This window comes from Acanthisitta chloris, unplaced genomic scaffold, assembly GCF_000695815.1.
Source record: "Acanthisitta chloris isolate BGI_N310 unplaced genomic scaffold, ASM69581v1 scaffold5088, whole genome shotgun sequence".
Classification (NCBI taxonomy): Eukaryota; Metazoa; Chordata; class Aves; order Passeriformes; family Acanthisittidae; genus Acanthisitta; species Acanthisitta chloris.
In genome coordinates this window covers 9,649-22,167 of record NW_008688576.1, presented here as the reverse complement: position 1 = coordinate 22,167, position 12,519 = coordinate 9,649, and the positions used below count along the sequence as shown (strand labels likewise).

The 12,519-nt window shown below is 39.4% G+C and overlaps 1 protein-coding gene across 1 annotated transcript in view; it reads right to left on the bottom strand.

Annotated features, from left to right (window-relative positions):
* Positions 1–12,519, bottom strand: part of DOCK3 (dedicator of cytokinesis 3) — a 79,130-nt gene that overhangs the window by 59,163 nt on the left and 7,448 nt on the right. Inside the window, 5 exon segments of the mRNA XM_009081064.1 lie at positions 1,062–1,159; positions 1,808–1,979; positions 2,704–2,810; positions 3,315–3,477; positions 7,567–7,691. Coding sequence (XP_009079312.1) covers positions 1,062–1,159; positions 1,808–1,979; positions 2,704–2,810; positions 3,315–3,477; positions 7,567–7,691 — 665 coding nt within the window.

Here is a 12,519-nt window from a genome sequence, read left to right as displayed (position 1 = left end):
GAGTGTTCCTCTCACTGTCAGCTGACTGGAAGAGCTGCCTAACAACAGCAGCAAAATAACTCACTTGGATTCTCATGTCATAAGAGTGATGTCAGGTACTGTTCAGCACCGAGCGTTAGGCTTGGAAGCACATCAACTGGTGCTCCATAGTAGGTTTGATATTGAAAATTTTTGTTACGTGACAGAAAGTAAAGCTTTTCCAACAAGCATTAATTGGGTCAAACTACATGTTGCCCATTGTTTCTTTCAGCTGTAACACTGCAGGTTGCTGAGAGCTGACTACTCAGTGACTTTCTTCCCAAAAGCACAGTCCTCAACAGGCTGAGTGTGAAAGAGAATGCTCAAGATTGTCAGCTGCACATTCTCTCATGATTTTTTAATCTATTCTACTTATATTTCTGACATGGCAAACAAGAAATAAATGACAACAATTTATGAAATCTCTGAAATGATAAAATGCCTCTTTTTCTGAATTCTGTTCTTCACATCCCAGTGCCAAACGGCAGCTGAATTATGGAGGGAATCAATCACTTATCCCCATGAAATAATTTAATCCAGATTGACTCTATTCGCTGTTTGAGAAGACCAAGTTTTCTGAGTCAGCTCTATTTCTTCACTCTAGAAATGACTAACAACTTAGGCAATTTTACAGACTGTCCTTTGGGAAATACCTATTGGAAATACCCATTGGAACGGGTCAGACTACACCTAACACCCCTACCAAGTGGCTGTGCCTGCCCCAGCAGCTCCGTGCCCCAAGAGCAGTGAGCCTGCAGGCTGGGACAGCTCATGCTGAGGACCCAATACTTGCAGCACACATGGCTAAGGGAATTTTACTAAGGATTAGCTCTATTTTGATCCCAGGGACTAACTATCCACTAATTTCTGAAGTGTATCTTCCTGTTCAGTTTCACATCATAATAAAATCCCAGTTCATACACAGTGAGAATTCACAATGTGAATCAAAATGTACAGTAAGAGGGAACATTTGGAAGTGCCCTGCAGGTGAGAACTCACCGACTATCACAGATACATCCAAAAACTCTTATATCATATAGTACCTTAACAATTTCCTCGCCACTGACATGTCTCAGTCTTCCAAGAATATCCATCACACGATCTGGGTAAGCTTTCCATTTCAGCAGGGCAAGCAAATCCACTGCACAACAGAGGGAGAAAGAGCTAAAACATACACAGAGGGAAGAATGGCAACTCCAGACCCACCAGAGATTCATCACATGTTACATTTCGCCTCTTGTTGCAGTTCACACTTCTTGGGAAATAATAGATATATAATGGAAAACAAGAAGGAAAACAAAAATGAATGGAGGAATAGATAAGTACTTTGAGAAGAGTAAAGGCTGCATGTTTCCCTATGCAACTTGACACTAAACTGTGGACAATCCACTTCTGTCTTCTCACGCTTCAGGGATGCTGCTGTGACAAATTTTTACTTAGTAACTCTGTAAAAGTCAAACAAAACAAATTTTGGATTGAGTAGAAGTGTTACCATTGAATTTTTTGTTCTTCAATTATTTGGTGAAATTTAAATTTTTCCTTTAATATATTACCCTTGTGATGCACTCACATAATGTCTGTCATTTCTCTGCCATCTGTCAATATCCTCATTTCATCAAAAAAAGTTTCTGCTCATTTCAGTATGATAGCAAACAAAAAAGCATACATATAATAAAATTATAACAAAGGAGTATTTTAGTAAAACAAGCAAAGCACAAGCATACCCTTCTTACCATTCTCTTTCACAATTCCTGTTGCCTTGAGCAATTGTGAAGAATCAGCTACTCACCATTCTGGGTCAGTTTGGTAGAAGAAAGCTGTGTGGAGACCGAAAAGGTCTCTTTGGTGCTGCGCTGGAAAATGAGGCTGGAAGGGATGTTGGGACAGCCATTGTAGTCCTCCTTGCAGCAGGGCAGCCCCAGGTACAGTGCATGGTTGTTAAATGTGCTGTTTTCATCACACTGTGGATACAGGACAAGAAATGGAATTGTACCCAGTGTCTCTCATTCCACATGCTCACAGCCTGGCAGCAGTTGCCTAAGTACTTTTATTGATCCTAAGTACTTTTATTGTTCTGGGTGCACAAAGACAGTTCTAAGAAAAACCTGTGCTTACCATCTTTGGGGCCTGTACATGCATAAGCCAGACTCAGCTCTGCAAAGTGTGCTCTCCTAACCACTGATTCTTTAGAACTTACCACGACCTTCGAACTACACAACTTAGTGCTGCTGTCTGAGAATCATACTGAAGGAATAAACCAAGGTAAATCAGCAGGTAGGAAATAACCCAAAGCAGCTGCCCAAATCCCTTGCTGCAGGGCAGCCAAGCCACAGTGTCGAACACGACGCATTCGAAGCACAGCATAATGTCATCATACCAACGTACAGAGTGATGCCACAGGCTGGTAGAACTGCTGGATGCTCATGAACACCAGTGTATTTGAAATCTAAACAGATGGGATTAACAGCAGATAAATCACCATCTGAACAGAAATGGTGAGTTATACCTAGAATAGAAGGCTCTATCCATACTACGTGATTTTGAATTTATAAAATTTTGAAACTACTATTAATCTCTTCCTCACATACTTCTAATAAGGAGGAAAAAGGATAATGTAATGACCATTATTCATTTAAACTGAAGCAGAGATGAGCAAGTGAAAAGTCTGCAGAGAGGAACTGGTACCTTATAAACATAGAGCTCGTGGATATCATCCGACAAGGTAGTGCCATCATCTCTCATCAATGGGGTGAACGCAAAACCAAAGAGCTTCTTTTCTCCCTTGTCTTTTGCTGCAGCAAGAAATAGAAAGAAGGAATAGTATTTGTACATATTCTCTCTGTTCCATACGTACTGCAAGTTACTCACTCACTTCTCCGTGTGCCAAACAAAAAGAAAGCAGCTTACACAGCAAACAACTTCTCCAATTCTCATTTCTTTTTTCTAATTCTATGCAAAGGGCCAACAAGCCTCAAATCAAACACAAACATGCCAAACATAGCGAAATATAAACTACTTATCCTGTAAAGAAAACATTCTACAGAAAAACACAACAAGAGTACAGCAGGGACGAAGAACCACAGAGTGCTTTGCCCTGCACTGATTGTTCATGATGTTTTTAATGTTTTAATGTTCATTAAATACAGCAAACAGCTAATTGGCCGTGTCCCTTCACCGTATTTTAGGTTGGCATCCCTTTCCTGCTTTCCACCCAGTTACAGCCTCATCCAAAGATAAACTGGCAAAGGAAAGACCTCGGGTCTTTGGGATTTCTCATGGTTAGGTTTTGCACTCACTGGAGCAATGCCTGAACTCAAAGCGGAGGTGAGACCCACGGAACCTGTCTATAGGAATGGGCAACTTGATGATCTCCCCCCAGCGAGGGCTGTTGTTGTGGTAAAGGACAAAGGAGTGGTATGCACTCCTGCTTGGCTCTCCTGAGCCCAGGCTGATGCAGTCCTGGAAGAAAAGAAAACAATCCAAGATTAAAAGACATCACATCACTATCAATGAGTCATTTTATTACACAGTGATAACCTTTATATAATTCATATCTTTCTGTAGACATAAAAGAAGAGTCAGAAGCAGAAACGCAGACACAATGAAATGTGAAATTTTAGAGAGATCTTTAAACTGTGTTTTGGGTCAAAGGGTGAGCTAGGAGACCTATGATACTGGACAAATTCCAGTGTCTTCAGTTATTATTTAAGCTAAGTTTTCTAGGCCACAGAATAGATACAATAAACACCTAAGTCCAAATATATATAGATGAGTCCAAAAAAGACCTAATAGGACCATAACTTGTAATGTCAGACATTTCTGAAAAGATACTTTGGTCAGATTTCTGCTTCAGTATCTCAGTTCAGAAGTGACACCTGAACTTTTCAAGCTAGTCCAAATGTTTATCTTTCAAAACTATAACCATCCAGGCTCTCTGACTATCCCAGGAAATTCCAATCAAGTTACTTCCTAGTGGGAAGCAAAGAATTTCTGTGTAACAGTCACCACCTAAAAATATATTTGGATCTAAAATTTCTGCTTGTAGATATAACAAACTCAGAGATATTGCCCAAGCTATGTATTATCAAAATATAGATGAAGAAAAACATGGATCAATATTGTTTAGGAAATACAGAAATCCTCAGTCAGAACACAGCAAAGGAAGATAGAAGAACTACTGAAGTCCTGAAATAAGGACAGTAAAAGCTTCTTTGTAATGAAGACACGGAGCAGGAAGCACTTTTTTTTTTATATAAGCACTAACCCATGCTTTAGACCCAGCACTTAAAAAGAGATCCAAAAGATACAACATCTCATAAAACCATGCAGAAAAAAGCCAACTTAGAGATCCTTCACTTTTAGCATCTCTAAGGATAACGAATCCAGGAAGAAACAGAAGCTAAGCAGACCCAGAACAACACATGCAATATAAATTCTGATGTAAAAACACCTCTCACGGAACAGTATGATGACAAGAACTACTGGTCTTTTCCCCAAGGCATCTCTAAATTCTATCCCAAGGAAATACCAACAGTGTTGATTTTTATATTTGTAATCAAGGGACTATCCAGTCAAGCATATCCCATTAACCAGAACCACTTAGTTTGACCTCTGGCAATATTCTTTTGGCTTTGAGAAAGCTAAGCATTTGCAAAGGAGCCCAAAAAGAAAGAAACATTCCCTGGAATTTTGGGATTCAAAGCAAGAACAGCCTCCCCTGGACAGAAATTCATTGTAAAGGCTCTCATCCAAAGTGAGTGACGGCAGCATAAACTTATGCACCTCAGTCCTATCAAGTAAGCCTTAGTGAGCACACGGGCTGTGCCACAATCCTGCTGTAAAAGTGCTTTTGGTAACACAGCAACAAGAATGAAGTGTTGCAGATATGAACAGGTCAGAGTGAGAGTAGTGGCAGTACTACAAACCAGAGCTCCTGCAATATCCCAGTTCTATTTTGTAGCAAGGGTAACATGTTGGGCTTCAACACAGTAATTCCAAAACCTCATTCTGCATTAGGTTCTCAGGAGAAAGCAAAATAGTATTTCTATTTCCTCTACAAGGTACAGTAAAGATTCAAATTTTAATGTGAGCTATTTTGTCCCCTCAAAAAATTACCTGCTCTGGCTGACAAATGGTCAGTCTTTGAATGGTGTTTCATGTTACAAACTTTAAATAAATGAACAGTCTTTCCTTCTGGCTGTTAACTTAGTTTCTATGCAGTCATACTACAATCTACAGTCTGAGGAGAGCAGACTGTTTAATCTTGAATTCTGATCTGCAAAACACAAATATGAAACTAGTCTCCATACACCTAGTTACCATGAGACCCAAATATGCAGGTGAATAGAGGGTAGAGGCAAATAAAGGAAGCTAAACTAGAGAAAGCATCAGGTAGTATTTCCATCATTTAAGATGTGCTTTGCAATTCCTAAGATATTTCTGCTACTGGAAGAGAAAGAAGAATAAGTGAGAAATGTGTCAAGTTTCTTTTTATTTTTCAGACTGTATTGAAAGATACTAACAATCGAGTAAGACCATTTGGAAAAGGAAATGCTCATTCTCATTTTGAACAAAACTACATTCTGGAAGCGTTTCCCCTTCTTTCAATAGGACTATTTCTGGATCAAGATATACTCAACAGCAATGAGGACCTGAGACAGAATATTCTCATTAATGCTGTGTATGGTTCTGCTAAAGTCCTCACAAAGGTATAATTCAGATTTAGATTGTGCTACTGGTTGGGAGAAGTTCAGAGATTTTACTCTAATATCAGATGATCCCTGCTGTACTGTGTAACTCAACACACACTGCGTTCGTTGGCAGTCTCTGCTCCGGAAAGGCCATGGGTCAGGAACAGCAGAGGATATTCCAACCAAGAACAGCAGTGCTTTGGGTCCATGATTGAACTCTTAGTGTTCTGCCCATATTATTTGGCATCATTAGATGTTAGGAACCAAAGATCTACCTGACATAAACCAATTACCTTTACTGCTTTGACTGCAACTATACAGAGGAGCAAGAACATAAAAACTGGGATAAAGATTTTCTTTTAAATATGTGGTTTAAATTTTAAAACTCCACAGAAGATCCTTTATATGCAAATATTGACAAATCACAGTTTCACAGAGCGGTTTGGGTTGGAAGGGACCTCAAAGATTACCTTGTTCCAACCCCTGTGCCGTGAGCAGGGACACCTTCCACTAGACCAGGTTGCTCAGAGCTCCACCCAACCTGGCCTTGAACACTTCCAGCTTCTCTGGGCAACATGCTCACCTGAATTTTTTCTAATTGGACCAACTACCCTTTACAGTCTTTGTTTGTACCATGTCTGTTCCACTATGCCATGTAAAGCCCAGAGGCACTTTACAGTAGTCATAGTGGCAAGGGTAAGAAAAGATAACTTTGTCTTTGTGAATGATCATTCCAATCAACAAAACAGGAGAAATTAAGACTGATAATGTTTAGAAATTATATGGCTTTTATACATAATCATTAGCCACAGTTACAGTATAATTAGCTACCATTATGCATGATAGCATTTGAAGATGCTGATATTGCAGTTTGGAGGGTAAAGACCTATCTTGGTCGTTGCCACACTGCTGTGAAATCAAATGATGATTAATAATTTGTCACTCAGTTTGCAAGGTATGCATGCCTAATGCAATTAAACAGGAAAGGACTGTGATCTTCCTGCCACAGCTCTGAGCACAAACTACTTCCTTACAAGAGACACACTTTACTTCTAATGAAATCACAAGCAGCTGTAATAATAAAAGTAAAATTCTCCTCTCAATTAACAAAAAACAAGATTGTGGAAATGTGTTTGGTAAACAAACACTTCAGGTGTTTAGACTCCTCATGGAAATGGCTACAAAGCCCACTTTATTGCAGTGGAGGTAAAACCAAAGGTAGGGGAAAGTTATTTCTGATAGCTGCTCATGCCAAAATATTTTCTGTTTACTTCTCTGTCCTCACGCCATCCCACACCACCTTCTTCTCTTCAATAGACTAAAAGAGGAAGAGGAAAAAACATAAGCCATTCCCATCCCCAGCTGGAATAGTCAGCCCAGGGTGAAATTTTATTCGAAGTTATTTGACAGAACTACATTCAGTACTGTAACTCCCAACAACCCAGATTTAAAAGTCTCTCTTGGAATCATATTTCATCATGTTGTATGACACCCGTTATTTAAGTTTAGGTATGTAATATATTCTTCAGTTCTTTCTGACTACAGTTACTCTAAATTTTCTTTTTCCTTTAGCCACTGCCATCACATTTTGATATTACATAAAGTTTTCAGTTTATGAATATTTTCTCCAGGTCTCCTATCCCCACATAAGGCAAGTGCTTCAGATCCTTTCAAATTTATAACTGACAACTTCCTTCATCATAATATATAGTTTAAAAGCTTAACAGTAAATAAAAAAAAATAATTAAGAGCTCCTTTTATTTTGCTATCTCCCTTGCATCAGACACACTGAAACAAGAGAACGTGTCCCTGGAGCAGCAGTTGGCACCTGAAGCTCACAGAGGAAATAAGCACTTACCTTTAGGATTTCTCCATCTGCATAGAGCACATACATGGTCACTTCAATGTTCTTCTGCACACTTTTCCCACCTCTTTCAAAGTCTCCCTTTTCTAAGGTCAGGTACAAGTCATTGCGGATGTCACCTGCAGTGAAAGAGCAGAGCCACATCTTCAATCCAGCAGGGAGCACTTAGTGCTTGGGCATGTTGTGAGTTTGATTCTGCAAATCGTTTTGTGTTCTGCAAGACTATGGCTGACGCCCAACTCATTCCAAGCAGCAAGTTAATTGTTAATAAGGATGAACTTTTTAATATCAGTGCATTAAATCAGACCATTGTTAGTAATGCCTTTATTAATGTGAACTCAGAATCAATACTGTGTTTTATTGTGTAAGTGGGGAAGGGAAAAAACCTTTTACTCCTACTGCTTTGCCTAGATAGATAAGCTGGAAGTATCAGGCTACGCCTGGCAAAACATCATTAGCATCAGATTTCCTGTTTCCAATATATTTTAAGAAAAATACGTATTTTGTGACAATCAGCAGAACATTATGTTCACTTAGCTCTTCAAGGATTTTCTGGATTTTCATAATGTCCTTACAAAACAAAATCAAAGCAGCCTTTTTGGAAACCTGCTTGCCATTCAGTTCAGGTGGATTGAGAAGGAATTATATTTTTGGCTTAGTTTCTGGCTAGCCCCTGGTACGTGTATGCATGGCTACATGAGAGAGGGCAGTGTGGACACTGGCCAACTTCTCACTACGTCATTTTCAAGAGCTCTCAGAGCAAATGACTATATTCAGAAATAGAAATGCTCATGTCTCTCTCAGCATCTTGTTATCCTGAATTTCACAGACTCTAGCTCACTTTTTTTTTTCCTTTTAGAATTTGATTTGGGAAACTGCTTTCAAAACTAACCCAGCCCATTCTAAAGCCTGCACCAAAAGGACAGCAGGTAGCACCTATTTTTCTGTAAGACTTAGTTACTGTCACCATTTCAGGATGGTTCACACTTACCACTTCTTTTTATCTACTTGCCAGAAAGGCAAGCGTACTAAAGGGCACTATATTAAAAAATTAAAATAAAAATTTAAATCCTTTCAAGGCAAGTATTTTGTTAAGCAGTCTCAAGAGACTAAGTAGTGAAGTAATGGAATGGTTATCCAGCAAAGCAGAGACTCCTTGAATGTCTGACTTATTCCACTTGGAGAAGCTGATGCAGTTAAATCTGTGTATTAATCAGAAGCACAAAGAAATAGGCAGCATTTGCTTTCAGGCAGTGAGGGATATCCTTTTGTGTCTGTCAAAGCAGTGCTTCAAATTCTTCTTGAGGTTTGTAACCCCACAGAATTTGTTCCTTAATCTACTGTAGGGACAAACAATAGAACCTTTCAGACCTGTCTTTACTTTAAATTTTATTTCTGGAGATAAGTACAACTCTTTAAGCATGGAAAATACAGCTCTGTAGCTGACAGTCAGTGCTTCCTGCTAGGAACTCTCTCTGAATGGGAATCTGTATGCAAAATGTACTCCTTTCTCCATCAGCCTCCCTCTCATTCACACAGAGCTGACTGCTCCAACACCTCACAGCTAGAGGTCTGAAATGCCAGGGTTCATTAACGGGGAAAGATGACAGCAAGAGCCTGCTGAAAGACCTCAAATATTCAATCTGTTTTTTCCTATCAAAGAATAGTCATCAAATGCAGCAATCCACGGCCTACAACAACAGAGGAAATGCTCTTGCTGTTCAAAATCAAGCTGAGCTACCTGTCTGCTGACTCTAGGGATATCAGGGAAATACAAAGCTCACAATAAAAGATAGTTTAAGCAGGGACTTTTGTTTTGAAAATCCTCCAGCTTCACAGGCTCCATAGCTTTTTCTTAGCAATTTGCACAATGAGGATAAAAGTTTCAATTTGTATGCTTCAAATCTTAATAGAAATTAATTGTACTCAGTATAATTAGCATTTTGGAGCTTCCTATTTATGACCTCTTTTCTGGAAGGCAGTCTGGCTACACAAAGTCCAATGTCAGATAGCAAATCATTTTCCAGCCTAAATTAAAGGCAGCAGCATTTGGTTATATATAGCATCCTCTCTTCTATTAAGCTTAACAGGAGGGATATTACTGCACTAATTTAAAAAAAAAAAGCCTTTAGAGTGGGGGTAGAGAATCTAAAAACGAGTGGATTTTCACAAAATATAAGAAAAAAAAAGCAGGAATTATTTTAGTGAAGTATAACGGTGCACCTTCTCTTGCAAAAATATTGTCTATTGAATCTTTAAAAAAATAGAAAAAGTTATTACATATGGTAAAATCAGGGAAGTAAATGCACCTAGGAAAGACAAAAAGCAATTAAGTACCAGGCATAGAGCCCACTGGTTTCTTGAAAATCTGGAGCTAAACCTTCAAACTCATGCATTTTTACTTCAGTGAAAATAACCTTCCTACAAAGGCATCTCCTTTTCTCAACATATCAGTTAACCACATCACTTGCTGAGTCCTCACAAGCCTTTTTTTTCTCTAACTGCTTTTGAGGGATTTGAGCTCTGATACACTAATGGGCTGCACAGAAACTAATGCAAATGCTTGAACACAGAGCAGTTTATTAAAATCTTTACTCTGAGTATGCAAACTGCAGGGCTAGATAGGACACTCAGCACCACATCACCCTGTGCATGCACAGACAGCTGGGGCAGCTGGCACAGGACTGAGAGTGTGAGCAGTAGGATCAAGAGGTGGTTCTTGTCAGTTCTAACCCAGAATGCCAGTGATGTATCAAGTCAAAAATCTTGGCAGACAGAGTTTTTCCCATACTTAATTCCATCATAAAAAGAGATAAATAACAAACTTGTCTAACAAACCACACATGCCCTCTGCATGGCACACTGCTACACACACAGCCCTGGCTCTGGAGTGATGGCAAGTCCTGCATTTTGAGAGAAAACCAGGGTGGCACCTCAGCTGGGATTGCAGAGGCCTTAAGGCTTTCCAAACAGCAGTGCAGGACGTAAAACTGGGTGAGCTGTGGCCTCCCATCATCAGGACAGGAATATAGAACTGCTAGAAGGCCAGTGGGCCAAGGGTATTTATAGAGTAAAGCCTGCTGATGTCATTTTATGCTGAGATCTCTGTGTCAGATGGATGTCAAGAATGAAGTGAAAATCTAATGAGGGTTTTCAGAATGGTATTTGTTTCAAAGCCCATCTCTCCACAATTGTTTGCAATTTAAAAATAAAAGCAAACTGCTCTTCCTTTATCCCCTGCCTGTCCCATCTCCCTTACTGGGGTTTTGTTTTGTCTATTTTAACTTACTTATGGTGCCTAATGTCAAATGTACAGTTGTTTAAATTATAAATCATAAGTCATGGCTTTGGAGGAGGTTCACTTATACTGAAATGAAATCCTTTCTCATATCACCTGAAACTATTTTAATGATAATAGGGAAAAAAAAGGAGTGGTGGAAAAGGCTACACAAGCCAAATATTGATTTTGTGCCTGCAATATAAAGGAATGTACTGAAAGACTTCCAAATAGTTATTTACCATTTTCAAGACTAAATAACACGAAGCAGTCCAACGGCCACTGATTGTCGAGTATCTGCTAGAATAAATAGGAGTTTATCCTGACAAGGTGTGTAGGTTTTCCACTGAACTCACCAGTTACTTGAACCGCAAAGTAGCAACAATTTACAGAAAATGTTTGCATTTAATCTAACATTTTTCAGGGATCCTAAAAGCTTTAGGACACTGAGGACTAGAATGGTCCCTGTTTTATGCATGGGAATACTGTGTCAGAAAAGGTTACACAATTCACAGAAGTTCCTACAGCAGAACAGGACACAAATTTCTGACATCTCATTCTCGCAAATTTGTTGTCTAAGCTGTCAATGTTTTGTGACTTTGTGAGCCTGTAAAGGACATGTAATATACCCCTGCAAGCTGGGGAAAGTGGCAGTTCAGAGCAGTCAGGACATGTAGTTTCAAGTAACTTACTGAAATAACTGTATTTACCCAGAGAATCTTGGATTTTTTTGAACTGAAAGTTTAGTCTTTTACAGTTTAAGCATCCAAGGATATATAAACCCCCCTCAATTTATCTATAAAAATTAATATTTAGGTCTGTATTTATTAAATTGCTGAGATGGTCCTATTTACTTATGGCCCCACACTGTGATACACCATCTGCTTGACTTTCTAACATCCCTGGATTTAGCATCATTTTGAAAATAGTGGCAGTTTACAGAAGAGTGAATGAGCAAGAAAGATACTCAGAGTATCTTCCCCGGTGGCTTATCAAGAAAAAGCAAAGATAGACATTTATGCCCCATATATAAATTAACATCCCTATAAACAGAGTCAATTAGCATCACCCCACTGACTTAAATGAAGCTATAGCACTTTAAACCTCTAAGGGTTAAGTCCAAGAGACTTAGTCCAACAAGTAAGCAAAATCTCTGAAGCAAAGTATAAAATGCAGAAAACTCCTATTCCTGTATGGTGTCATCATGTGCTTTGGCTCTATTTGTTCTAGCTCTATACAGGGATTAACTGCACTGCTCCCTGGCTAAGAGTATCACATTGACCCTTTCCCTCAACAGACAGCTCCTGTCCTCAGGGGCCCTGGAGATGCTGCTTGGAGGGTGCCAGTGACCACATCCAACCTCAGACACCATACCACACCCTTAAAGGAGGTGCAACTGTCTCCAAAAGAGAAACACTCAACCGGTTCTGAAGTGCAATGATTTCAGTGCAGACAAGGGTGACAGGATGATGCACACAATCAGCTTCGTGGTCATCATGTCACTCTTACACACCAAAGGGACGAAATGATAACCTGACAAAGGGCACTGTGTGGGAAGGGTCTCCCACACCTCTGGCCTTCTTTCTGGCTGACCACCAGGAACTCACTTGCAATCACATCCTCACCTGTGTGATTTTCCCTGACTTTAACAGTGACATTGCCTTGGTGTA